Genomic DNA, 25,066 nt, shown 5'->3' with positions numbered 1-25,066 from the left:
ACTCAACTCTGAGCATTAAATATGAAGCTACATCCATCAGCCCCTTAGCTTAGCTTAGCATACAGTCTGGAAGCAGGGGGGAAACCGCAAGCATGGCTGTGTCCAAAGTTCAGAAATCTGCCTACCAGCACATCTAAACTGGACATTTTTTCAATTTTTTTTTAGTTGAGAAGATTGATTGCACTCTCATGTCTGCTATGTGAGCGTAGCTTAGCAAAAAAACTGGAAGTTACTGTGCCTGGCCAAAAAATTGAGTCCATAACTCCAGACCATGTTGTCTTTACAGATGACACAAACAAGATATAATCTGTTAATTAGTTTTAAAGGTGCTGATCGGCTGATTATTTTTTTCTTTGGGCAGAGCCAGACTTTCAGTTTCCCCGTTTCCAGTCTTTATGCTAAGCTAAGCTAACTGGCTGCCGGTTGTAGCTTCGTATTTTTAAGGTACAAACATGACTTAACATAATTCATGAGCATACTTCCCAAAGCGTCAAACCATTTCTTTAAAAATGTACATCGAAGTGCGTACACTTCAACTGTATGCAGGGATGGCAAGTCATTCGGGACAATTTCTGAAGGTCTTTTCTGCCTTCTGAGCTCGCACATTCAAAGCCATGTTTGAACCCGAATGTTCTCTTTCTGCACATTTAAAACCAGGCCTGCTTCATCATAAGACACACACAAACAGCTGTCAGTGTCAGACACTGAGTTTATATATGGCATTCTTTATTAGTAACTTTATACACCACAAAAAGCACTTGCAATATGTATCTGCTCTGTCACAAATTGTACACTCTATTGCACCAATGATGTTTTGTTATATTCTTTCCACAATATTATCAAATGAATTCTATGAATATATGATTATTATTCTCCAAGAAGAAGAATCGATGCACACTGACTGTTAACTCCTGTACCAGTTTTTTTTCTTCTCCGATCTCTGTGTGTAGAAACTGCCATTGTTCTTGTTGTAAATGGTGTTTTACTGACAAATTGCGTTCTGGTGCTGTTGTTGTTTGAGTCGGTGTACAGTTTAGACCTACTCCAGAGCGATCTGTGCAACTAGAAGACTCTGGACGCATCTGGTTATAACTGAATAAAGATTTTTTGGCAGCTGTTTGTTAGCTTCTGTCACTGTGTCTTTTCTCATCTCTGCCGAGTACAAGGAACAGACCAGGAAGAAAAAAGCACAAAAGTAACTCATTTTATGATGAGTCACCGTCTCCGGTAGTGGAATGTAACTAAGTACATTTACTCAAGTACTGTACCTAAGGTTAATTTTGACTTAGTTTACTTTAGTTTTTTGATTTGCTGCTACTTTATACTCATTTCAGAGGCAAATATTGTACTTTTTACTGCACTACATTGACATGAGAGCTAACCCAATAAAATTATATACAACAATATAACAGAGGTCATTCTGTTGCGTAAGGTGATACTCCATATCCTTTGCTGCTAAACATACCTTTACCCCAATAAGACTTTGAATGCAAGACTTTTACTCGCAAGAGTGTATTTTTACATTATACTATTGCTTATTTTACTTACGTAAAAATCGAAATACTTCCTCCCCCACTGCCCCTCTCTAAGTCAGTAATGCTGTCCGGAGTGGTGACAGTCTGTTCTTTATGAGAGATGCCCTCATGTAGGAAAACAGGTTCAAAGTAAGCTTCAATGGAGCATCATCTCAGCCCAATAAGGATGAAATTCATGGCTAAACAAAAAAAGTAGCTGGGCACAAATGTGGATGATCAGTAAGAATCTTCCTCTAAAATTAGACTTAAAAATTGACTGACTTCCCCTGTTAAACATAAACAACATTGTCATAGTGAAAGCTAAATTTAATCATCCGCTTCCCCACTGGCTTTACACAGTCTTCTTTTGCAGTATATTTTAAGGTGTTAAAATCACAGTAAACTTGGATCTTAAATCGTAAATGTTTATCTATTGTTAACATTATTTCTTCGTGACTAAATGAGCAACAATCAAAGTCAAAAACTCCAAAACTCGGGTGATCTGCTTCATCAGGACCGTGTTGGTGTGCTGTGATCGGATTTGTTTGACACTGGTCTGGCAGCATGAGAAACAGTCACACAACTAAGAGTTCAGATTTAATTCCCGACTGGTACACAGAAACGCAAGACATCACCTTTTTCCATCCCTGCCCACTTCAGACCAGCAAGAGGAGCAAAGATAACCCAACACAACAGAAAAACCTCATGTGAAATAGCCCAAACTGGTTTAACTCTGGCAGAAAATGTCTAACTAATCAGGACTTTTAGCTCCTCTTGGAAGTTGGCTTACTGAGAGATCTACTAAATATAACAGCCACCAGCTCATAACTATGAGTCAGTTCAGTCTTGGTGCTGAGAAAAATAAAGTCATCATGTGCAGTTTAGGTTCTTGACTGCCCTCTTGTGTTCAAATTAGGCAGTGCCGTCGAGGGAGGTTTAGTTTAGCCCTAATCCAGTTTCAGACATACAGTATGATCACCTTTTTTTTTTTTTAATTCTCTGAGGGGTAATTCAAGTGTGTGCTTTCCCATATCACACACCCTTCCATGTAATGAAATACACAGTGTTATGCTGCAACTGGGGACCTCCCGTTGCAGGGGGAAAAAAAGGGGCTGACAGTTAACACGGAGTCAGGTTACCTCAGAGGTATTTTTAATTAGACTAAATTTCTTTAATCCACTATGCCAATTAAGAACTAAACAAATTGTGTGTGTGCGTGTGCGTGTGTGTGTGTTCTATTAGATGTTGATGTCTGTTTGAAGGCTGAGATAAATGGCTGTAATGAATTTTCAAAGTGATCTGGGTCACGGCTGGGAAGTGATGTTACATGAGGACATGAGAAACTGTATTACAGGAAAAATCCCACTGCTGTCAAGGGTGACTCAGACTCATACGCTGTTGTGTCACGGTTAGCATGAAATTCCCCCCTTGATCTGTCTTCTTATGTGGTGTTCTCCCAGGACACTGATCCTGCTTCTTGGGAGAGCTAATTCACATTCATGTTTAGCCAGTCGTCAGCCAGCAGGGGAAGACTTGTACCAGGCTGATCGTGCCCCAGCAGAGGAGAAGTGTCCACCGTTTGTCTACTGGAGGAAACCTCGGCTGTAGCCCTGTGCATATTAGTCGACTAGAAAAGTGTCTGGTGAGAGTAACTGTTCAGTAGTAATTGTTTTGAGGATATAATCATATGAAGCAGCAAGAGATTGTAAAGCCCACTCAAGAAAACTGTGATTGCAGGTATAACGTTGCTATTAGCTAATTCATTCATTTTACATTGAGAAAAGGTGTTTGGTCTGTATGAAAGCAGCTTTTTCAACAAATACTGTATATAATCCTGCAGTTTGCCAGGACTGTCAAATTTCAAATAAAATTTGGCGTACCCTACTCTACTATATTATTATCCTGTATCCGTGTGCAGAATAACATCCAGTGGAGTATTCTCCTGCCTTGGGGGAGGCTAGGTGTTACCTCCCTCACAGAAACAATGGACAATGTGTCAGTATTGATACTGGCTCTGGAAGAGACACATTTATTCCACTCTCACCCCGGGTCAAGGCTGAACCTTGACTGTGTGTTTGCTCTGCCTCTGTGCTGTAGATCTTGTCTGTTTTCCTGTTAACCATCTAATTCTATTTATTCGGAAATGTGTTTTGAAATGCCAGCTTTGGAGTCTGTTGGTAGCTCAGTACTGTGGGCTACATAAAACAAACTGTTGTAGCTATGTAACACAAGAAGGCATACATTCATATTGCATACACAGTGTTAGACTACTTTATGATTGCGAGGTGTCCTAATATTAATACAATGAAGAAAATGGAAATCAGGTTACCACCAAAAAAAGTAACCCATTGTAAACCGAGAACAGCCCCAAAATGGTGGCCCACAAAACAAGGGCGTATAATAATAATAAATCTAACAACTAATAAAGGGCCATGCAGAAGCAATAAGCCAACAACTGCCTGGTTCGAACACAAAGAAAGGTTTTTTAAGTGTAAACTCTTCTCTAATCAAGTTCATAAGTGTAAAGCTTCTTTAACAACCTTAAACAAACATAAAATGTGAAAAAGTGGAAAAAAAAAAAAAAAAATAGGGTCATATTTGGCATCTGAGCTTTTCTGGTTAGACCAAAGTGGAAAACAAGGAGTGCAAGAGGAAAAGGGAAAGGAGTAAAGAAAAGTCATACAGCAAAGAGGATTTTCTCCCACAACAAGCCAGGGTAGACTCAAGAATATATGACCAGCATGAGACCACATGCCTGCACCCATCCCATGCTTTCAGTTTCCACACTATCTAGTTATCTAGTGAGCGCATGTGTCAGACAAAAAGAACAGACAATTAGATCACACCGACGCCTGGGATAGGTCATTTGTTTCCAATAAAAGGAGACTGGCACAAGGAGTTTAAGGGGTGAGTGTTGATGGTCCAGGGGTCAGGGAGTCAAGTGAGGAGGGGTGGGTGGGGGTCAGGAGGAGTTAGGCAGGTCTCAGTGCATTGGCGTGTCCTGGCTAGGCGAGCCCTCTGGCTGACTGAGCAGAGACTCGGTGGTTGGTTCGCTGCTGTCCTGGTCCCCGGGGTTACCGGTGGACACTGATGGAGTCATCTTGGTCTGAAGCAAAAGAAGGAGAAAAAAGGAGGAAAATTTAGGAAAAGTTATTGAAACTATCCAAGTGTACACTGTAATTTACACACGGGGGAAAAAAAACAAAAAAAAAAACTTCAACTGAAGACAAAATCCATGGTAAAAAGATACATTTTTAAAAATACTAAATTCAAGGTCACTTAGTTGCTTTTTCTGGAGCCAAACTTTAAAACACGCAAATGGATTGTAAAATGCCATTCCATTCAAACAACAACAAAAAACAGGTCTTTACAAATTAGCCTGTAACTTAATCTATTTTAAGTGAAACTATGTAACTTTTCAAAGAGGTTACAATAAAATCTTCCACTTAAAAATCAAAAGTTTAATTTCCAAGAAAATGAAAGTGACCTCACTCCATTCAGTACATCGGGGAAATCTGCTGCGACAGCCTAATCTGTCTGGTATGACCAGTAGTTTATGGTGGCTCATGTTAGCTAACTTTGGATCCTGTACATACTGCAGTATAACTGTTAGATCAGTTCTCTGGACCTTTTCTCCAATTGTGCTTCTTTTGCACAAAATTTTAGCTCAATCGGGACGCCTCAAAATGACATCTTTAATTAAAGCAACTGACTCAAAAATGTTGGGATATGAAGAGAAAATCTACGTGTTGTTAATCTGTAATTGCAATTTGTGGCCACAGTGGTCGCTGTTCAAGAGAAGTTTTAAAGACACACTTTAAATATTGATTAAAGATCAATTTAAAAGGTGGATTCCTGTTTTCGTTGACACTGAAAAGACTTGATGAACTGTCTGTGACCTCTAGGAATATTCAGTAAAGCTCTGAATACAAATATTACAGTGATTGAAAGGGTTTTGTTTAAAATTGAGTTAGGCTAATGCACAAACAACTAGAAAAAGCGCTCAGTAGAGCGCAGACCTGCGCCATGGCCAGTATCAAAGAACATACATCAGACTTCAGAGAAAAAAATTCTAATTCATGGTAAATGATCCGTATCTGCCCCAAAACTTAATGGCTTGTTCCCTGGCCGATGCCCCATCCCTCCACCCAGTTCAGTGCAAATTGGTTCAGTACTTTTTGCGTAATCCTGCTGACAAACAAACAAACAAACAAACAAACACTGGTGATTACTTAACATCCTTGCCGGATGTAATAAAGGGCAACATTAGAGTAAAAAACACACTACTACACAAATGCAATGAAAGTGAATTAGCGAAACTTCTTTTAACATTTAATGGCAAAGTTCTATACACTGTCTTGGGCTTTTACACAGTGCCACTTTAACATTTTAAAAGTGTGTCTGCCTCAAAGTCTGGCCAGTAGTGCTGTTTTTACCTTCAAAGTCTCCACTTTCTCCTCAAATGACTTGAATGTTGGTGCATTCCTGTGAAAGACAAGAGAAAAAGACATTAAAAGAGTAGGTGACAAGGTCACAGATGGATCCACGTTGACTGAATCTATCTGACACACTCATACGCTCGCACAAACGCTTCGGAAATTCAACATGCAGATAACAAGTCTCCCCTTCAAAAGGAAGAGGGAACAGGACATCCACTGTAATCACACCTTTAGAGGTCATGTTATCTGATGCCCAGCACAGACAATGCAGGAGTTTCTAAACTGACCCCATTCTATTAATGCTCGGCTGAAAAGGTGCTAAGAGGTGTTGGTTTCATGAAAACAGAATCAAGAGAATACAGAATGAAAAGAACGAGAGGAGAAAACAGTCAGCGTATTTCTTCCACAGATGAATTTTCAGCATTTTGAAAAGTTGTGTCTGATTCATGAAATTTACGACGACTACATATAGAAAAAGTCATATTTACAGCAATCCAGAGGCCCTTTGGTTACCCAGAAATACAGATGGTTGTTCACATTTTGTGATATTTATGTTGGATAATAGGTCACTGGTTTGCAGGAATTTCATGTTGTGAAGTGGTAATCTCAAACAGAGCAGAAATAATCACTCAAATAACAGAAAATTTATCAGCAACTATTTTGATAATCGATTATTTATTTTTTAAGTAAAAAGTACCCAAACATCAGTGGTTTTAGTCTCTCAAATATGAAATCTTTCTCAGATATCATTATTTTTGGACCTTTTATTGACCAAAGTTTTAATTATTTAACAGATTGATCTGTTAAATAATTGGCAGATTAATCGATAATGAAAATAATCATTAGTTGCAGCTGTAATCTCACACAACCAGACCTCTACCTCACCAAACTCACTAGAATCTATAGAAATTCAGCTAAAAATTTGGAAGAAATTGGTAGAGAGACATTGGTTCTTCAAACCAGTAGAGTACACTAGGCAGAACTAGTGTAAGAAGAGCAGCCAGAAGAGCCGTTTCTGAAGGTGGGTGTTTCCAAAGTCTGCTGACCTTTATCTCAGTATTTTTGACAAGATTTTTGCTGGACCTCGGTAAACTTGACAAAATGATGGTCTGGCTATGTCAGATTATTAAAGCTGCAGCTTCACTGATAGCTGATAAAGTGGCTCTTAACAGTTGTCTATCTTCAAGCTCCACACTCAGACCTGCTGTATGCATTCTATAAAATGAAAATACTGAAGTATTGTCTGATACAAAACACAAGCTACCTGTAGCCAACAATCATTGCGCAGCCTTCACCTCTTTCATGTTTTATTCAACATTTATAGCTCAGAGGGCACCACTGTGTGCCAGTCACATTAACACAAACTAGCTTGGGTCCCCTTACCTCATGACAGGCATACTAGCGGAGTGCTGTAATGAGCGTATGCTATCCGACAGCGTTGTGGAGGAGAAAGGGGGCATTAGTGGTGGTCTTAGCATAGTAAAGACAGTTTTACACAGAACACACATTTGCAAGCACAACATACAGTACAAACCCTCATTTATTCGTCTACATATTCACAGAGTGAGTATTCTTTCAAGTGTATAAATCCTATAAATCCCGCTTTATCCTATTAAGATTGGTTGTGTATTAACACAGTGTGCATGTTCTAATCCTGTGTATTACGGGGAAATATCTTGTCATCAAACACTCGCACACAAAACAACCACAAAGCATTTACATACACATAAGCACACACTAACCCTTGACCCTTTTTTGAGCCCCCCAAACCAACTGTGTTCTAGCTCATCCGTGAGGCTGCATTTCTCAGCACGCTCCAGCTTTGAAGGGCCTATTAATCTTGTTTGCAGCTCAGTAATCCAGACAGAAGAAGGATGACAGGGGAGGAGACAGATTAGGATCCTGGGGGATGGGGGGGCGTCAACCAGAGCTATTTCTCAAATGGAACAATCTGTTGTTGGTTTTAAAGCCTTGTTTGACCAGGAAATGTTAAGACTAATGTGTTCTTACAAAAATACACAAGATGTCTTAGTTACTTTGCAGCAGAATTTGAGGACCTCTTTACAGAAGATCAATTCAGTAGATATATGGCTTCCAACATATATGCATTTTATTAATTAGGAGAAGATAATAGAGAATGCTGATGGTTGTGAAATGTATTGTTATAAGGATGGACATTTAAAAACTTTTTTTTGACAAAAAATAAAAAGGTGTATTTCAGAAATGTCAAACTATTACTTTAACCTCAGAGTGGGGCATCTGAATCCTATTAAGATTAGTAATGTTTAGTGTTTGTAAATTATTATTTCACAAAGCCAAATACACCGTTGATTGCACAGACAGGAATGATGCTGCAGGTTGAAAAAAAAAAAAAACACAGGCAAGAATCACTTTAGATATGGCAGCATGTAAGTGAAGGAAAAAACTTCATGTCCCTGACCTTATACTTCTACATCAACCTGTTCATATCTTTCCCAGACAATAAAATCATGCTACAGCTGAGAAACAATGTAGAAAAAGGCACACAAGGGACAACTTTGTAGAAATTCTCATAAAACTACAACAGCAACTCCTTGTATACTGTAGGTACACTAGACATGGGCAACTGAATCCCCCAGTCTATCTAGCTAGTACTTTGAGATCCTTTTCTGGGCAACTCCTCGGAAATAAACCACTGGTTACTCCTTAAGTGAGCAGAAAAATACTGAACAGATAGAACAAGGGATACATTGCTTTCTTAGAGATCTTGTGCTTCAAAAATAAATATAAAATTTTAAAGTTGCTGGATATGCAGTCCCACGGATGTCTCCTATAAGTCTCACCTGACATCCTCAAGCTTCCGGGTGATGGCTGAGCCCACATTGGAGAAGGCTGCCGTGGCCTTCAGACTCGCCTGGGAGAGCGTTTCAGATGTCCTCCTATAGCTGAGGGAGAGAGGGAGAAATGGAGAGAGTGAGGGAGGAGTGATGGGCAGGAAAACGAGAGGATATGAGAGTGATGAATAGAGACTGAGAGATCAAAGAATGAAGAGAGACATCAAGGTCAGGGCTAAACCTCTACATCTTTTTCATTTTAAGAAGCCTGAGAACATCAGAATGCTGCTTATTTCCTGCAACGTAAAACTAGTCATCAAACGGTTTCACCCAGGCCACAGACAGCCTGTCAAGAGCACTGACATCTGTTTCCTCATTGTTCAGAGGAGAAGGTGCCTTATTCTCAACGGTGCTGACAGTTGACCGTTTTCAGGGCAATCAGATACAGAAAAATATCTCATTATCAAACAACTAGAGAACCTGCTGGTCAAGAGGTTTCTATTTTGTTTGTTTTTTTCAATGGGCAAGGGACAAAATTTGTCTGATATGATATGAAATGTGTAACTAGCTTAAATCAATTGACAAAAGCTTGATAGGGGAGGCATCTTACGTAAGCAGCAAAATATTTTGTGTGCTGTTTGCTCAAACGCTGGCGTGAGTACTTACGCAGTGGAGGTGGTGACCTCCTGCCAGGTTTTGGTGATGTTCTGCTTCAGCTCATTGAGCGGTGTGATGCCCAGCTTCCTCTTAATGTCCGCCAACTGCTTCTCCTTGGCTGCCAGCACCTGGGACAGAGTCTGGATCTCATCCTCTACCTGGACAAACAAACACGCACGCACGCGCGCACACACAAACATGCACACACACACACACACACAAAATATTAAAAATTTGTCATAATTGAAGTTTTAAATGTATATGAACCCCTTTTTCCTTGGTTAAAAGATAAATGTGTTGATAGCCTATATTTTATTATGAAAAGACCAAAACCAACAACAAATGTGTGTCCAAAGCACAGTGAAAATGGGCACTTGCCTTACACACCGTCCAGCTTCCATAAACACTACCAAGCATATGAAATCTGCATCTCGGAAAAAACAGCACTATTTTCTCCTGCTTGAGTAGTGTCGGCTAAAAACCCAGCTGTTTGAAGAAGTTAATTTAAAGTTTAAAAATTAAACTATATATTGGTGACCTGAGTGCTGCAGACGGAGAGTACTGAAGGACTGCCTAACACTTTGTAGACTTTGGTGTTTTCATGGGATTTGTTGACAAAAATCAGAATCCGCCATATCTGTTAACAAATCTCAATCAAGGAGATGCTGGATTTTATTAAACCAACATCCGAAGGGGCTAAATGGTTGGATCAGATATCGGAGGTCACAATATGTATAAAGCACTGCTCTATGTGTGAACACAGCCTGGCCTTATTTTAATTGAAAAGATCTCCAAAGTGTGCATTGCAATTAAAAGCCAGGCAGAAAAACTGCAATCAAAGTGGTGTATACATATTGTATTACTAATTCTAACCCTTGTCCACTATTTGCAAGGACAGCTCTGTTTAAGTACAGTGGGTCATGTCTACCACCTGATCTTGACTGTTTGAGTCATGGCCTCTTTAATCCCTGATCCTTCCTGACCTTCAGCAACTCTTCCTGCAACTCCTGCTGCTCCTCCTCTGTCATGGTGGATGGAGGGGGAGAGGGACCGACAGATGTCACTGCATCTTCTCCCACCTCTGGGACTGAGTCCGGATGCTGCTGGGAATCTGGGAGGCAAAATAAGAACATTTTAGATTCATCCTTGCTTCCAACTTGGCATGTCATGTGTATGTTTTCGAGTTTCTAAGGTGATATTTTTTTTGAAAGACGTGTTCACACGTAGGTGCCAGTGTTTGCCGTGTGACAGCAAATGGGTGGCATGAGAGGGGAAGCTGATGTTGGTTGTTGAACTCAAGCTGTCATGCTGTTCCTCTGGAGGATGAGGAGGAGATAGGAAGCTGGTAGAAGACGAATATGTTGAAGAGAGCAGGACTAAAAAATTAAGGATGCTAACTATGCTGTTTGATGATGAGGTGGTAGCTAAGAGGGAGATATGCAAAATATAAGCTTTCCTTCTTATTGTACGGCTGCACACAAGACGTTTTCCCTCTCACACACGGTCACATTTTCACACACACACTTGTCTTTGATGTTGCCATCTCTGTTAGAGCTGTGCCCAGTTGGAGCAGCAGTGCATCAATAATACAAAGAACTTTCTAGATGGAGACATCCTGGGCTCAAACAGCGTGAGAGAACACAAGAGCAGAGGGGTTGTTAGGATCTGTCAGTCAGCAGACTGACGGTGGGGGAAGATGTTTTGGGCCAGAGCTGAGCTGGAATCGGGAGCCCAAATCTGTCTCTGAGGTCATTTTTCCTTTTATCTACTCTTTCCTTGTATGTCAAGGATCCAGAATAAAAGTAAAAATATAGAAAGACAAAGACAAACAAAAGGAAAGGGAGAAAGAGAAAACCCAAGAGCTGAGTAAAACAGTCTAAGGGGAAGGAGACAAAAAAGGAACTGTTGGGGAATAAGTTTCTAGCATATATTGTGCTTTTATCTCAGCAGGGAAGGAAACAGAACTACAATATAAATTGAGAAGAGACAAAATAGACCAGAGAGTAGATTTCATGAAAAGACAGGCCTTGTAAAGGTCATTTAGATTCTGACTCAACTCCCATCATGGTACTAGTTAGAGAATTTGGGTTGGCCTGGTACACTGCCCGATGTAATTATAATAGGAGGCTAAATTGGATTGTTTAAGTGACTAATTACCCATAGAATAAACAAAAATATCTCGTTCTGCATTTATTTGGTCGTTGATGGTTATCATCTTCTATAAAAAACACACAGCATGCAAATTAGGGAAACGGGGAAAGAGCTAGCCTAGCTTTGTCAAAAAAAAACAAAAAAACAAAAAAACAAAAAAAACAAAAAAAACCGAAACAAACAAACAAACAAAAATAAACAAGTAAAAAACCTGTGGGGCTCTGAAGTCACTGCCCCCAGCCAGAAAATGTAGTCATGCACAATCACCCACTTCAAACCACAAATGGTCATTTTTACACTTTTTGTACAGATTAAACAAACAAAATATATCGTGTTAATTAGTGAGCTTTAGAGGTGCTGGTAGTCACTCTCACCATCCAGACACTAAGACTACTGAACTGCCAATTCCACCAGGCTGACAAATCCTGCAAATCCTGGGTCTACTAGCAGTTTGCTAAGAAACATTTCAAACATGCACTGGAGGTCCAAAAAAAAAAAAAAAAAAGCATTGTATTTTATTGTTGACAGTACAGGACCACAGCCTCATAGATTCCTCCTCGTGGCATCTCTGCTAACATAGTTTCTTCCCGCTCACACTTGCTACACATGCAGCAATGGTTGTTGGGTATCAAAAACACGTTAAAAAAAAACCAAAGCAGACATTTCCACACATTAGAGTTATTGATTGACTCCATATTTCCATCACATCATTCACAAGTATGCAACAGTAACTTAACACCAAGCTGAAAAGAGGTTTTTCATAGCCATCTCTGGTTTTAAGTCTTTTACACCTGTAACCACACACAGCATACTGACACACCCTGTAGTACACTTCTGCATCACTGCTGCAAAATGAGGAGTTAAACCACTGGAGGCCAGCAGAAACAAAAAATTATAGCTGGTCCTAAGTTGTTCCTTAGAGAGACTTACTGTATTTCACTTGTATAAATTACTGGATGTATTTGATTTTTTCCATGTTAAGGATGTTTTAACATAATTTGACCAAAACAAATGCCACTTAAAAACTAGTAACAGTTCCTCTTCATGATCTGTGACCCTTAAATATCTTTTTTGACACAACAAACCCCATATCCTCCCACCTCACTCCACACAATTGGCGTACATCCTCTCTTTCATTTCAAACACCAATATTCCCAGTACTTTAAAAACAAGCAATATCTACACCCACAAAGTCTACACTGGAATTTATGAATTTTCTGTCTGGAGAGCTGTTGGTGATATAATGTTTCTCAGCCTTTCAATCACATGGTGTTATCATAATTTGAAAGCTGGGCTGTGCCATTACTCGTTTTTACATTTAATTAATGCCATGAGAATAAGAAGAGCTGATTGGCCAATCTCAAGGGCAAATATTTACATGTCAAAACATGCTGGAGTGGGAGATCCAACTGAAAATCAGCAATACACAGTGTCACAGAGGAAACAGAGGTGGGCATTACGGTAATTAGGAGGAAATTCTTTTTTCAGACCTCAGTCCTGGAACCACCCCAACTCTTCTTCTGAAGTGTTGCACTTCATCTGCCCTCAAGCAGTTTTCTTCTCATATAAAGCTCCCTGTAGTCTTACCTTTGCCCTCTCTTCCTATTATTGGTGAGACAGCTGTTACACGTACACATACAAAAATACACATACACACACCTGCTTACAGAGAGAAAATTGTGTAACGGACACTTCCGCTTATAACGGCTGTGCCTCAGTCTCTAATAAGACAAATCTCCCTCCTTACGAAATAGTAGTGCATTCTTTTATTTTGATGATCTAAATTACGCTGCTCAGGATCTGAATTGCTTCAAACGCAGAGTTTTGTAAAATACAGTGAAAGTCCAGCAGTCCAGCACCACCTCGGGGTGAGAAGAACAGGTTCTGTAGGCTGACACCTTTGCCTGAGTTACATGCTGTGTAAAATTCTCTAATACATTTCCTGCAGGCAGTGATGTGAGATCTGTATGTCTGAGTGCAGGGGTAGCTCTGCAATGAGCGAATGTATGCCCAGGAGTTGTGTTTCCATTGGTATGTGCCGAGACCAAGAGAGAAAAAAATGAAGGGAGAGGGAGAGAGAGAGAGAGAAAGAGAAGTTTGGCTTGCTATACCAAACTGCATACCCACCCACATTACTGCCCTACTCCTCTGGTTGAGCTCTTTTCCTTTTAACATGTTCTGCTCCAGGACATCCTAAGCCTCTGTATTTGTCAAATCTATAACAATTAATTAGAAAAGCAAAGTTTGAAAGCTGAAACATGCCTGAAAAGAACAATGTTTTAACGGACCTGCCAAACTGCCAGCACATAATTATCTCTTTTCTTTGTGATAAGTCAAAAGAAACGCTCTGCTTTTGTTGAGGTCCACTGATGTAGCCTAATCATTTGGTAACTGCATTATAGTTACTTTGTTATTGTGGCTAAGCCAGTTTTGTTATCTATAAGCAGCAAAAAGAAATGAGGAAATTGACAGATTACTTGATTTAGTCTGGCAGTTGATTTAAGGTGTGAGAGTATAATACAATCACAGTAACGTTAAAATAAAACAAGACTGAAATAGCCAAGACCAAATAACAAAACTTGTTATATGTGTAAAAATACAAAATATATAGACATATCCATAATCTGAACTTCTACATTGAACCTCCACACACCATGACCAAAAATAAAAGCTTTTTTTTTTCTACTGCAGCTTGGCAAAGATTCTTCAAAAGCTAAAAAGCACTCTACACAAACAAAAAGTCACACTATAATTATTATGAAGACATTTCTGGCTCTCTCCAATCTTTACTCAGCTGATGATATTAAGTTACTTCTGATTCGCGGTATTAGGTTTCTCCGTTTTTGACAAACATTGTTTGGTTGTGAGACAAAAGAACAAGAGCTGAGACAGTCTGAAGGAGAAACTCCACCATGGTACATCAACCGCCTCTAACATGTGGTCACACAGTATAATCTTCATTTATTCAACAGATCAGAATGTGACAGAAATATGAAGGTGGCTGAAACAAACATGAAGAGTTTCAATGAAATTAATAATTAAGTATTACACAGCAGATATTACGTGGTCAGTAATTTCTAACTTTGAGAATGCATACACAACATAGCACAGACCAGTACGAGCTTCAATGCAAATCTATAAACACTCAACTCTTCTCCAGTGCACCATGCTTTATTTACCAAATGTTTTTGCCTATCTTGTTATAAATATTAAGACATGGAGGACATCTGAGTATGCCATGTTCTGAAAACTGAGACCCACCCTGATGAAGGCAAGACAGCTGAAAACTTTTGGTGAATAAAGCAATAGAGCAATGAACCATAACAAAGTAAGTCGAATCTCATCTCATGATAATTTTCTAAATAAACAGAAACATAGACTAGAAGTCTGAAAACTAAATGAAAATAAACTGAAAATTGGCAAAGCTGCTGACACACACACAACCACCAACTACCACTTGTTCCCTCCCTCTTCCAGTTTGTGTTCCCCCAAATTCTTCCCGTCCAATGAACCAAACCCATGTTTTGTCTTTCTGCCGGGCACACACACACACACACACACACACAGAGACACATACACAAACAAGCACACACACACACACACACACACACACACACACACACACACACACACACACACACACACACACACACACACACACACACACACACAAACAGCCCTCCTCCACTCGGCCTCTCCCATTCCTCCTTGTGATACCTCTGGTTTTGACAGCTGGCGAGCTGGGCGGCGTGTCGCTGTAGGCCGGGGAGAGGAAGAGATAGCTGGTGTTGACTCCCTGTTCAAAGTCAAACGGAGAGTGGTATTCCTCCAGAGGCTCCATGTTTACAGCTTGTGGTGTGCTGCTGATCAGAGCGACTACCACCTCCCTGCATCCACCACTACCTAAGCACAACCAGCCAAGTGCTGATTGTCTGCATGTGATCCAGGCGCGTGCTGGCCGCCTGTGCCTCCTTGTTTACAGCGTCCTGGACACTTGTGTGACAGAGAGACACTCTCAACGTCCAAGTGTATGTATGTACGTGGGAGGTTTCGTATTGGATTTCAGGTGGTCAGGTGTACAGCAGGCCAAGGCGCAGTGAAACCTGCAGTGCACCTTTCTTTCTGTTAATAAGTTACCTGCCCCTTCAAGCAGCTGTTGCAGCAAGAACACACCCTCTCTCTACACAAACACACTCCCTCTTCCTCTCCACTGTAATCCCAAAGTAAAATTCTTGGTCCGTCCTTCAAACATCCATTTGTATAATCAGTGCCGCTTTCCGATGTTAGCCACTGTTAGTAGAGCTAGTGCTGCAGTGATATTGTGTGACACTCCAATTTCAATACTCTCAGGTCTCTCTATCAATTCCCTCCCTCCCTCACTTTCCGTCATCAAGCCCGTCATCTAAGGAAGAAATAAAAGAGGTCCCATTTGTGTGGGCTGGTCACATGATATGTGTTGTGTGTGTGTGTGTGTGTGCGGGGGGACATTAGATGAAGAGCATAATCTGCAGTGTCCCAGATTACAGCAAAGCACTAATCCAGGGTGGCCAGTCCATCTTGGAGCAGCAGTAATGCTAGTCAGCTAGAATGGAGGGGAGAGGATGCCAGAGGCTACACTACATATTGTGTACTCGAGGGAAAGTGCCCTATGTGGTAAAGAGAACATGTATACGTGTCACTGTGTGTGTTTGTGAATTCATACTAGGGCTGGAACTAATGATTATTTTCATTATCAATCAATCAGACGATTATTTTCTCCAGTAATTAATTGGTATATAAAATGTCGTATCAAATGTCGTGTCATGTCACACTAAAGTGCTTAAAGGGGAGGTAAGAGGCAGGAAATCAAACTGCACACAGTGAAAGAATAAAAGTAAGAATACGTCATGCCACATTTCATTCAAAGACATTCGTACAGTGTCAATAGATAGCAGCACCTCAGTGTGTGCAAGCACGCGCTGATACTCTTAAAGCCGCAGTGAAGTTGCAAAGCAGCCTGGTGACACTCCAGCAGCAATTTTATGACCAGCTGCCCTCAAAGAACTTGAGAGCTTTGAGGGAGGATGTAGAAAAGAAAGATCTGGTAGTTTAAAATTGAAATATCAGAGGAGCCAGTTGAGAGCAGGATTATATATGTTAACTATTACTAGTAGGAAAAACCGGTTCAGGTTTTAGATTGTCCTAAGATTATTCTGTGACACCTTAAAAGAGAGTCGAGCTAGAAACAAGATAAAAAGTTTGCTCTGGTGACCACTGACCACTTAAAATTAAGTGGTATGGATGAATAAGGACCCACAAAGCCAATGTCTACAAAGTCACTAGTCATAGTCAATGTATAGAGAAAAAAGCAGCTAATCCTCACAAATATTAATTCAAATGTCAAAATAAAAACAATGTTAGTTGTGAACAGAAGTGGTCACAACTAATAAGTCAATAACTAATGCAGATGGACCATGTTCTGTACACTGAGTTCAGGCCTCCTCAGCCAACATTACTCTGTTGTCAGGCACCAGACGAGCATGTTTATTTGATCTCCCCTAGGAAATACCTAGCAGTAGGAGAGACAGATGGCACGCTATCCTGGAAGCGCTGAACCACTGCAGGACAAGTTCCACAATCAACTATGTCAAAGTGAAGAGAATATAAAGCTGTATGTACTCTAAAATAAATGAAAAGTTACTAATTTTTATGTACAAATCGATTGAATTAACAATGTTCTGCAGAGCTGCAATTTAACTTGGCACATCAACATACACAATTTATCAAGTATAAAGCTATAATACATTAAAATATCACTGCACATTTAATTTCATATTCTTCTAAACTGTTGGTCTACATGGTCTATATATATATATATATATATATATATATATATAATAGCAGTGACATTGTAACAGCAGCGACAGACAGACCTTGAATTATGAATATGAGTGTAACGCCAAGCCCTACTGTGCACGTGACCGTCCTGTACAATTAAAGTCATGTAGGGCTAACTCAGGAAACTGCACTGCGCCTTGATCTGTAGAGTCAGGCTCTATTGCAACTGTGCTTTTATTCAGCAAGGTCAGCCCTGGAAGTGCCATGCATACAGTCACTCATCGCAAACTATCAAGTGCCAACATGCACGCATGCATTAAAATAGGCCCAAATCAAGGAATGCAAATCCTTGCCAGCTCCTCTCCTCTCTCTTGCTCTTAAGATCTTTGGTCTTTTGAATCATTTTTGTTCAGAAGCTTTAACCTTGTGCAACATTATTGCTACTGGAAGTCTACCACATGGACATGTTCAAAGATCCAAGCACAAATGCGATGCACGCATACACATCATCCTTTCCATCTTACTCCATCTATGAGACTCCCTCTTCTCTGTAAAAGTCTAAAACTGTTGTTCTTCTGAGACTAAACAATTCTGAGATAAAATAATATAGTGCCCATATGTTTATTAATGATGAGATAAATGAATGAGTGAGATAACTGTTAGTTAGCACTTTGAATAGACAGGGATCCCTATGGGATGAGCTCAACATCACTTCCTCTCTGCTGTACTCCTGACCAATGGAGCCACTGCTTTCATGTGACACTTGTTAAAGTGAAAATGCTTCAATACTGGATACATTATTAAATATTATTAATAAAAATTCCTTGAAAGTCACTCTTTACTATGAAAATAATCTCTGATTAAAACTCTAAATTCAGCGTGGATTGTTTGATATATTTGATTTATAAACCAATACATAGAAGAACACCAAATCCAACACACGCGGCTCCCGTCAACCCCGACTGTCACCGGGAACAAGCAACCATTTTCAAGTGGTTAATGAAGCACAGCATGAGATCAATTATCTTACTATTCATGGCGTATCCTGTCACATGATTAGCTTTAAACAAGAGTCATGAGACATGGATGACTGTGGATGCAGCGAGCATGCCTACAAAGTTGCCATGAGATGTGCATCATGGGAAAACTGTAAGGCGAAGGACAAAGAGTGACTTCACCTCAGATGGAACAAAACCAGTTTCATATCCTCATCTCACTACTACGCCTTAACAACCTCAGACATCACGCAAATGTGTTTCTAACTAATCTAGGCTGTCTGTTGACAAGCATCGAGATAATAGCCTATTAAATTAATAGTTTGACATTTGTGCACAGTCCCCCAACTGTCACATCATGGCCTAGTCTACATGGTTCTCTTTCATCATTAGATATAAAAAACAAATTTCCAACATTTGATGTAAACACTGTTAAAAAAAAACAGTAGGACCTACTTTGTTTCAATCACATCTCAGTCATGCTCATGTTGCCTGGATTAAAGATTTGAACAGCATTGTTTCAAAAATATTTCTTTTGAAAAGACAACTGATTTGATGGGGAAACATTAAAAATCTCGTAAAAAGAGAAGCGCTGTAAAACTATCTACAGTGATGTGCAGGACACAGTGATGGAGGGATGCAGAGAATGGGGCCAGAAATTCAGGTCTCTCTGGAATCAGTAGTTAAGCTTTCAGCAGTGTTCGGCACGGTACTTGTAGGTCTCATTTGTCAACAACTAGTTCATATTCTAGAAAAAGGGAGTGAAAAATCTAATGTTGGAAGTGATTTAAGGGCTGATTTCTACACTCACTATGTTCCATTTGACAGTGAGGCCCAAAGTTTCTCTGTACAGTGTCATGTTGGAAAATACTCTGTGTAATGCCAGAGGTACCAGACAGGTGAGAGCTCAGCTTGGCGAAATCTCACACGTTAATGAAAAATTCTCCATAAAGAAGCACTAAAAGCGGGGGATTTAGGCCACTGTATTATTTGAGATTCTTTTTACTCCAGAGTTTTGTAATAAAGACAATAAAAGATTGTATTTTCAAATATTTTACACAAACATGACGTGTGTTATTGTAATCTATACCTCAATGCTGTGTTCTGAACCCAGTAAGCTGAGCATAGTGCAGCAGCTTTAAACGGCTAGAATATTGAGCATACTATATAAAATATAGGAAATATTTTAATCATATACGACATTTGCTAACTTTAATTCACGTAACTGTAATAAGCTCAAAGACCAAAGTTTTCAAAAAGATGGGGCAGCAGTGTTTGGAGCCTGCAGGTTTTACAGAAGCCTAAGGTTTCTGGGTAGTGTGCATATAATTCAATAATGGTCTGCATCTAACCCTTTAACAGCTCCTATCAAAATGACTTGTGACGGCCATGACTGTTGACAAACATGTATTTCTAGGTGAACTCAGTAATAGTTTTGGCCAACAAAAATCCCCTTCCACTATATTTACACAAGACAAAGACAATAACTAAGTTGTATTTGACCCACAACGCTGACACAATTTAACAAACATTATTTAACATGTATTATGACAAATCATGAAAAACAAATATGCACATAGTTGGTGCTATCCTTTACACTGCAATAATCAATGAATTTACATAGGTATGCTTTTGCAGAAGTAAAGCAGTCCCGTTTTTTAGAAAAAGTTAATGTGCAGCAGACCTCACAGCTTTAATAGTAACCAAATGTTGCACAAATGTATTGTTAAGTCAGACCTTTAAACAGGGCTGGATGATAAATTTATACTTTTATTTACCATCAATTACTTTGTCTATATTGTGACAAAATTCTCATATCGAGATATGGTGGACCACAAGTCCAATCTCTGTGTGAAAAAATACTTTATTCTTACTGAAATCTGTCATGAGGTCACGACAGTCACATATGCGAATGTATTTTGAAAGTATTATTTCCTTCTAGTAAAACAAATTTCTAACTTGAATAAATCAGCTGTACATACATGGTTGGGGGATGTTGTCTGTGACAGCTGAAAGCATCTAGTTGTGCCTCATTGAAATCTAATAAGGCAAAAATGTTGGCCACTGCTCATGATCAATCTCATTAGACAACCAAGCAACAAGAAAAAACAAGATGGACTGGTGAGCCTGACTGTCACATTTTCAACATCTGATTTGAGCCAAAACCATAAACTTCCATCAAGGAAGCAGAAAGTATCAGAAACAGGCAACATCCAAACAGTCACAAGTTACAGATCATGCATGACTTTTTTGTCAATCTGTCAAATTCAACTCTGTGTAATTTTCAGGAGTGAGATATTCCAGGGTATTTTAGAGGAATTTAGAAAAAAAAAAACTTTAGGGGAAAACATGAACCTATGGTACTGGAATAACTTCCAGGCCAATTGCTTATTTCCAGACATTTTTTTAACTGTAAGTAAAAATGCAATAATTCAACATCATCACTTCTCTTTACACAAATATTCAAATACCACATACACTAAAAAAAAAAATCCATCAAGTTTTCCACAATACATCACATGGCCAAACTATGTGCTAGTCCCTAAAGACCACCTCCAGTTCCAGGCACTGCACTAAACAGTGATAACTACTGAAGCAAAGAAATTCAAACTCAAGCAAAAACAACCCATATGATCTAAAGTCACTACTGGAAGCTCCATTCAACTGCAGGGGAAATCAAGCACAAAGAAAGAGCTGTTTGTTATCAAAAAGGTCATCTACACACACACACGCACACACACACACACACACACACACACACACACACACACACACACACACACACACAAACACACACACAAACACACACACAAACACACACACACACACACACACACACACACACTGAAATACTGTCAGAGGATTTTGGAAAAACACCTTAATACTAAACAAAAGATTTTAAAGGGGAGATGTGTAACAATATGCTTCAAAGTGCCTTTTTAGTTTCAGATACTGGTGACTGTGCAGGCTGATACCCAACAGCTGAGAGTGACAAGGAAAAAGATTAAGAAGGATGCAGGTACAGATGGTGGACGGATACAGCTATCAATGATACCTGCATAAAAGTGTGACAATGAAATGAACTTCACCATCTGTTGTCATGACATTGTTACTATAAAAAGAGAAATGATCAGTTCCTATGATGATATTTAAATATATACAAGGACAACTAGGAGGGGTGAAAATTTACTTCCACTGACAGAAAAAGCAAACAAACCAACACATTAGCCCTGCAGTGAAGGACAGTTCGGTGAAGCTTGCAGATTTTGTCTGACATCTTTATTTTTTGCATATAACAATTATTACATAATTTTGCTGTTCCACTTGATGCACCAACAACTCAGACAGTGGCTAAGGTGTTTTCAAGGCCACATAAGGCAACTTACAGAGCTACAAAAAGAAAGCAAATTTGCAGCCAGAAATGTTGGTGCTTCAGTTGCACAGACAGTGGAAAATAGTGTAAGGCTGTAAGGGAAAACCTTGAAAGCATGTACAAAACACAGGAAACCAGCACTTTAAAAGAGGAACCATGATCACAAGACAAGTTGCCCCTCACGAGCAGTGACTAAGTGATAATTTATGTAAGAATCCCTCAGTGTGAAACACCTCTCAACCAAATGGAACAAAACCAAAAAATATGAGCTTCACCAACTTAGCATTTACTGCAGGTCAACTGTATTTCTGTTATTGTGTCTACCTCAGCACATGCACAGAGACTGACAGAATTGTCTGACTAATATAGACTTAATTTGGACTGATATTGATATGCATAAATCATCAGCCAGTGACAAGTTACATCTTTTGACCCTGTGTCAATACACAAAATATGCTGCTCCTTTCCATTTTACAATACTTTCACCTCAGGAAAAAACAAACAAAGAAACACACAAAATACAACATGTAGACATCCGGAAATTATATGTCTGAAACCAGGAGGGTGAATACCGTTGTTGCTGAAAGGAAATGAGGTCAGGGCTGTGCCCTTTTTACCTAGCATCCTTTTGAGGTTAACAAATAAATTAAAAAACAAAACAAAACTGTTTTCTATCAACTGAACTGGGTCAACTATACTACAGGTCTCATATACAAGCTTCATTTGTTGCTAATGTCCAGTTTTCTTGTATGCAGCAAAAACAAATGAGAAGCAGCTGTCACAATACGCAAGTACACAAACCTGAGTAAGGACAAGAGGCTGGTGTAGAGGAATGAGAGAGCAGATGGCTGCCCAGCAGGAATGGAAATGTCTGAGTAAGTGTAGGAGAGGACAGGAAACAGGAATGGCAGGTAGAATGAATTTACAGAATCCGTGTTGTTCATACAGTATTTATTCTTTATGTATTTTATATTAAAATGCTTGGCAGACCCACTCGTGTGCTTAGGCCTGTTTGAGCTCACTCACAGTACTCACAGTCCTCCAACATAGACTGATACAGGATAAGAATGTGCTACTTTCAAATAAAACTTGTGCACTCGTGGTTCTGTTCAAAAAGGACCACAAATGTAGACAATGTAACCTGACCAGAACAGGTATAATGGGGACATTTGGAGAACACGTAGTAAGCTATCAAATGCGTTTAACCTATTTATACATGTTATACATTTTCATCAAATCTAAGAACAATCCCAATACCCTCTCTTAGAAAAGTGCCTAATTGTATCAGTCCCAAGCCATACGTACCGTTCAGTACTTGCCTGTCAAACTTTTAGCCCAATTTTTAAATTTTGCTTAGACAGAAACGACAACTTCCTCGTTTACGTTTCACAAAAGTAGCTCATCTGCTGGTTACTGGAACAAATGCTATACAATATTGATCTTCCGTGTTCTTTTTGGTAAACGTGTTTGGCACTGTTAGTGTATCCCACAAATTTAATTTTCTTTCTTTTCTTTTCTTTCAAAAGCCTCATCGTTTTTATCTCTATCAAAAAAATGCAATTTATTTGAGTTTGAAAAGTAGCATATGTTCTCAGCAGACAAACTTTAGTCACTGCGCAAAGCTAGTTTGCTAACTTTCATGTGAGACAAAAGCAGACTGAAAACATTAACGGTTACAACACACGCACAATGAAACATTTCAGCAAGTCGATTACCTTTCTCCGCATCCTCCATTGTACGGCTGAACGTTGTTTCTGGTAGTTTAATGTCCACAGTCTGCAGGTTGCTCACTTGGCTGCTGCAGACCTTCCTGTTCTCTCTCTCATGTTGTTGCCAGGCAGCTCGCCGTGCGGGGTGGGGTCCGCCGTGACGTCAGCACGCAGCAGTGTAAACAGAGGCGAGCACGTGGATCAAGTTTGAAACCATCAACAAGGCGCTGCTGCATGGCAACGACTATTTGGTTTCCTTTTTAAACTGTACAACACAAACTTGAACTAATCTACCCAGTTAAGATATATTTTACAACAATTCTGAAAAGATATTGATATAAACTTTACATTCTGTTTCAGCTCCCTCTGAGACGGCTATTCATTCATTACTGCACTGTCCTTGTGTGAGAATTTTGTTGAAATTACTTCCGTATTCTGTAACATTTTATATCATATTGAAAGCATGTACTGTTTGCCATCCTAGATGATAATTCACATTTTAATTCTCAACTGTATATTACTGTATTTTAATTTTATTGGCATAATGTCATATTCATAAATGAAAATTTACAGGTAAAAAGCCAAAGTTCTTGGTTTTCACAAAGGAGGTCACACAGTACATTGACTCGATGCACTTTTCTAAAAATCCAAAGGCTATTAAAACTATTAATACCTGTTTTTGCTTATGAACCTGCTGTATTCATGCACAGAAGATACAGTAACAGTGGGAACAATGTTTAGAATGCAGCTTTTATATGAGTACAAAATGCATCAGTTGATTTTTTGATCTGATATTGCTGGATACTTTTTTTTGTTCATTTCAAATTTCCATACCTGCTTCCCAAATCTGTTTCTATTCTATTCTATTTTTGTTTTGACAGTTGCCAGTAACATATCTCTTGACGGAAGTAAAACTAGTGGATATGTAGTGAGTCTAACATATTTACAGAATGTTTTGACATTTTCTATCATTGTGGAAACATTGGAACTTTAAGGCAATATGTCAGGAGTTCAAGTTCATACTGAACTGGACTGTTGGGTTTTTCTTCCTGCACTTACAGGGAAATCACCACAATATTTTTAAAACAAATCTAGCAGGAATACAGTAAATGATTTATTACATAGCTGAAGGCATAATAGTGGCAGAGACTCGATCACAGATACCTGCAAAGCACACTCATTTATTTCATACCAGAGAGAATAGTCTGAATACACGATCCAAGTCACTGCAGGGAAATAAAATTTGCCAGATTCATTCCATTTGTAATGCCAAGTTGATAGCCAATGCGTATATGAGCAGGAGCAATAAATAGATACACTAATCATACACGGTATACCTTATTGCCCCCTTGGGAATTTAACCATTAAATTGGGATATACCGCCCCCCCCCCCAACCTTATTGTAATCCAAACCTGGGTTAAATCCCACTCTTGTTCACATGCTGTCTGCAAAGCCCTTAATTGAACAACCCTGAAACTATACACCCAACTATGTCAAGCATCACACACACTCACAGAGAGAGAGAGAGAGAGAGAGAGAGAGAGAGAGAGATGTTCACATGAAAGAGTGCCACCTGCTGGACCTAACCTTGATGACA

The 25,066-nt window shown here is 39.4% G+C and overlaps 1 protein-coding gene across 3 annotated transcripts; it reads right to left on the bottom strand.

Annotated features, from left to right (window-relative positions):
- Positions 1-23,622, bottom strand: tpd52 (tumor protein D52). 3 transcript variants are annotated; one of them, XM_040121649.1, is made up of 6 exons: positions 23,475-23,622; positions 10,407-10,534; positions 9,433-9,581; positions 8,776-8,877; positions 5,951-5,999; positions 1-4,620 (listed from the first exon to the last, which is right to left on the bottom strand). In XM_040121649.1, exons 1-6 carry the CDS (start codon positions 23,491-23,493, stop codon positions 4,498-4,500), a joined length of 570 nt encoding a protein of 189 aa, XP_039977583.1. In that variant the 5' UTR covers positions 23,494-23,622; the 3' UTR covers positions 1-4,497. The 3 variants fall into 3 exon arrangements, with proteins under 3 accessions (XP_039977583.1, XP_039977584.1, XP_039977585.1); XM_040121650.1 differs by lacking the exon at positions 1-4,620 and adding an exon at positions 4,628-5,702; XM_040121651.1 differs by lacking the exons at positions 1-4,620; positions 5,951-5,999 and having other exon boundaries at positions 8,772-8,877; positions 23,475-23,621.
- Between the last annotated feature and the right edge of the window lie 1,444 nt (positions 23,623-25,066).

The sequence above is a fragment of the Xiphias gladius genome, chromosome 24, assembly GCF_016859285.1.
Source record: "Xiphias gladius isolate SHS-SW01 ecotype Sanya breed wild chromosome 24, ASM1685928v1, whole genome shotgun sequence".
Classification (NCBI taxonomy): Eukaryota; Metazoa; Chordata; class Actinopteri; order Istiophoriformes; family Xiphiidae; genus Xiphias; species Xiphias gladius.
This window is presented reverse-complemented; position numbering and strand designations above follow the sequence as displayed.

What these genes read in the sequence shown, in the direction of transcription:
- tpd52 (XM_040121649.1), bottom strand. An exon ending in TGCAGGAAGAGTTGCTGAAG is followed by an intron (nt 9,582 to 10,406) that starts GTCAGGAAGGAT and finishes TTGTTTGTCCAG; the next exon opens with GTAGAGGATGAGATCCAGAC. An exon ending in CGGAAGCTTGAGGATGTCAG is followed by an intron (nt 6,000 to 8,775) that starts GTGAGACTTATA and finishes TGTCTTTCACAG; the next exon opens with GAATGCACCAACATTCAAGT.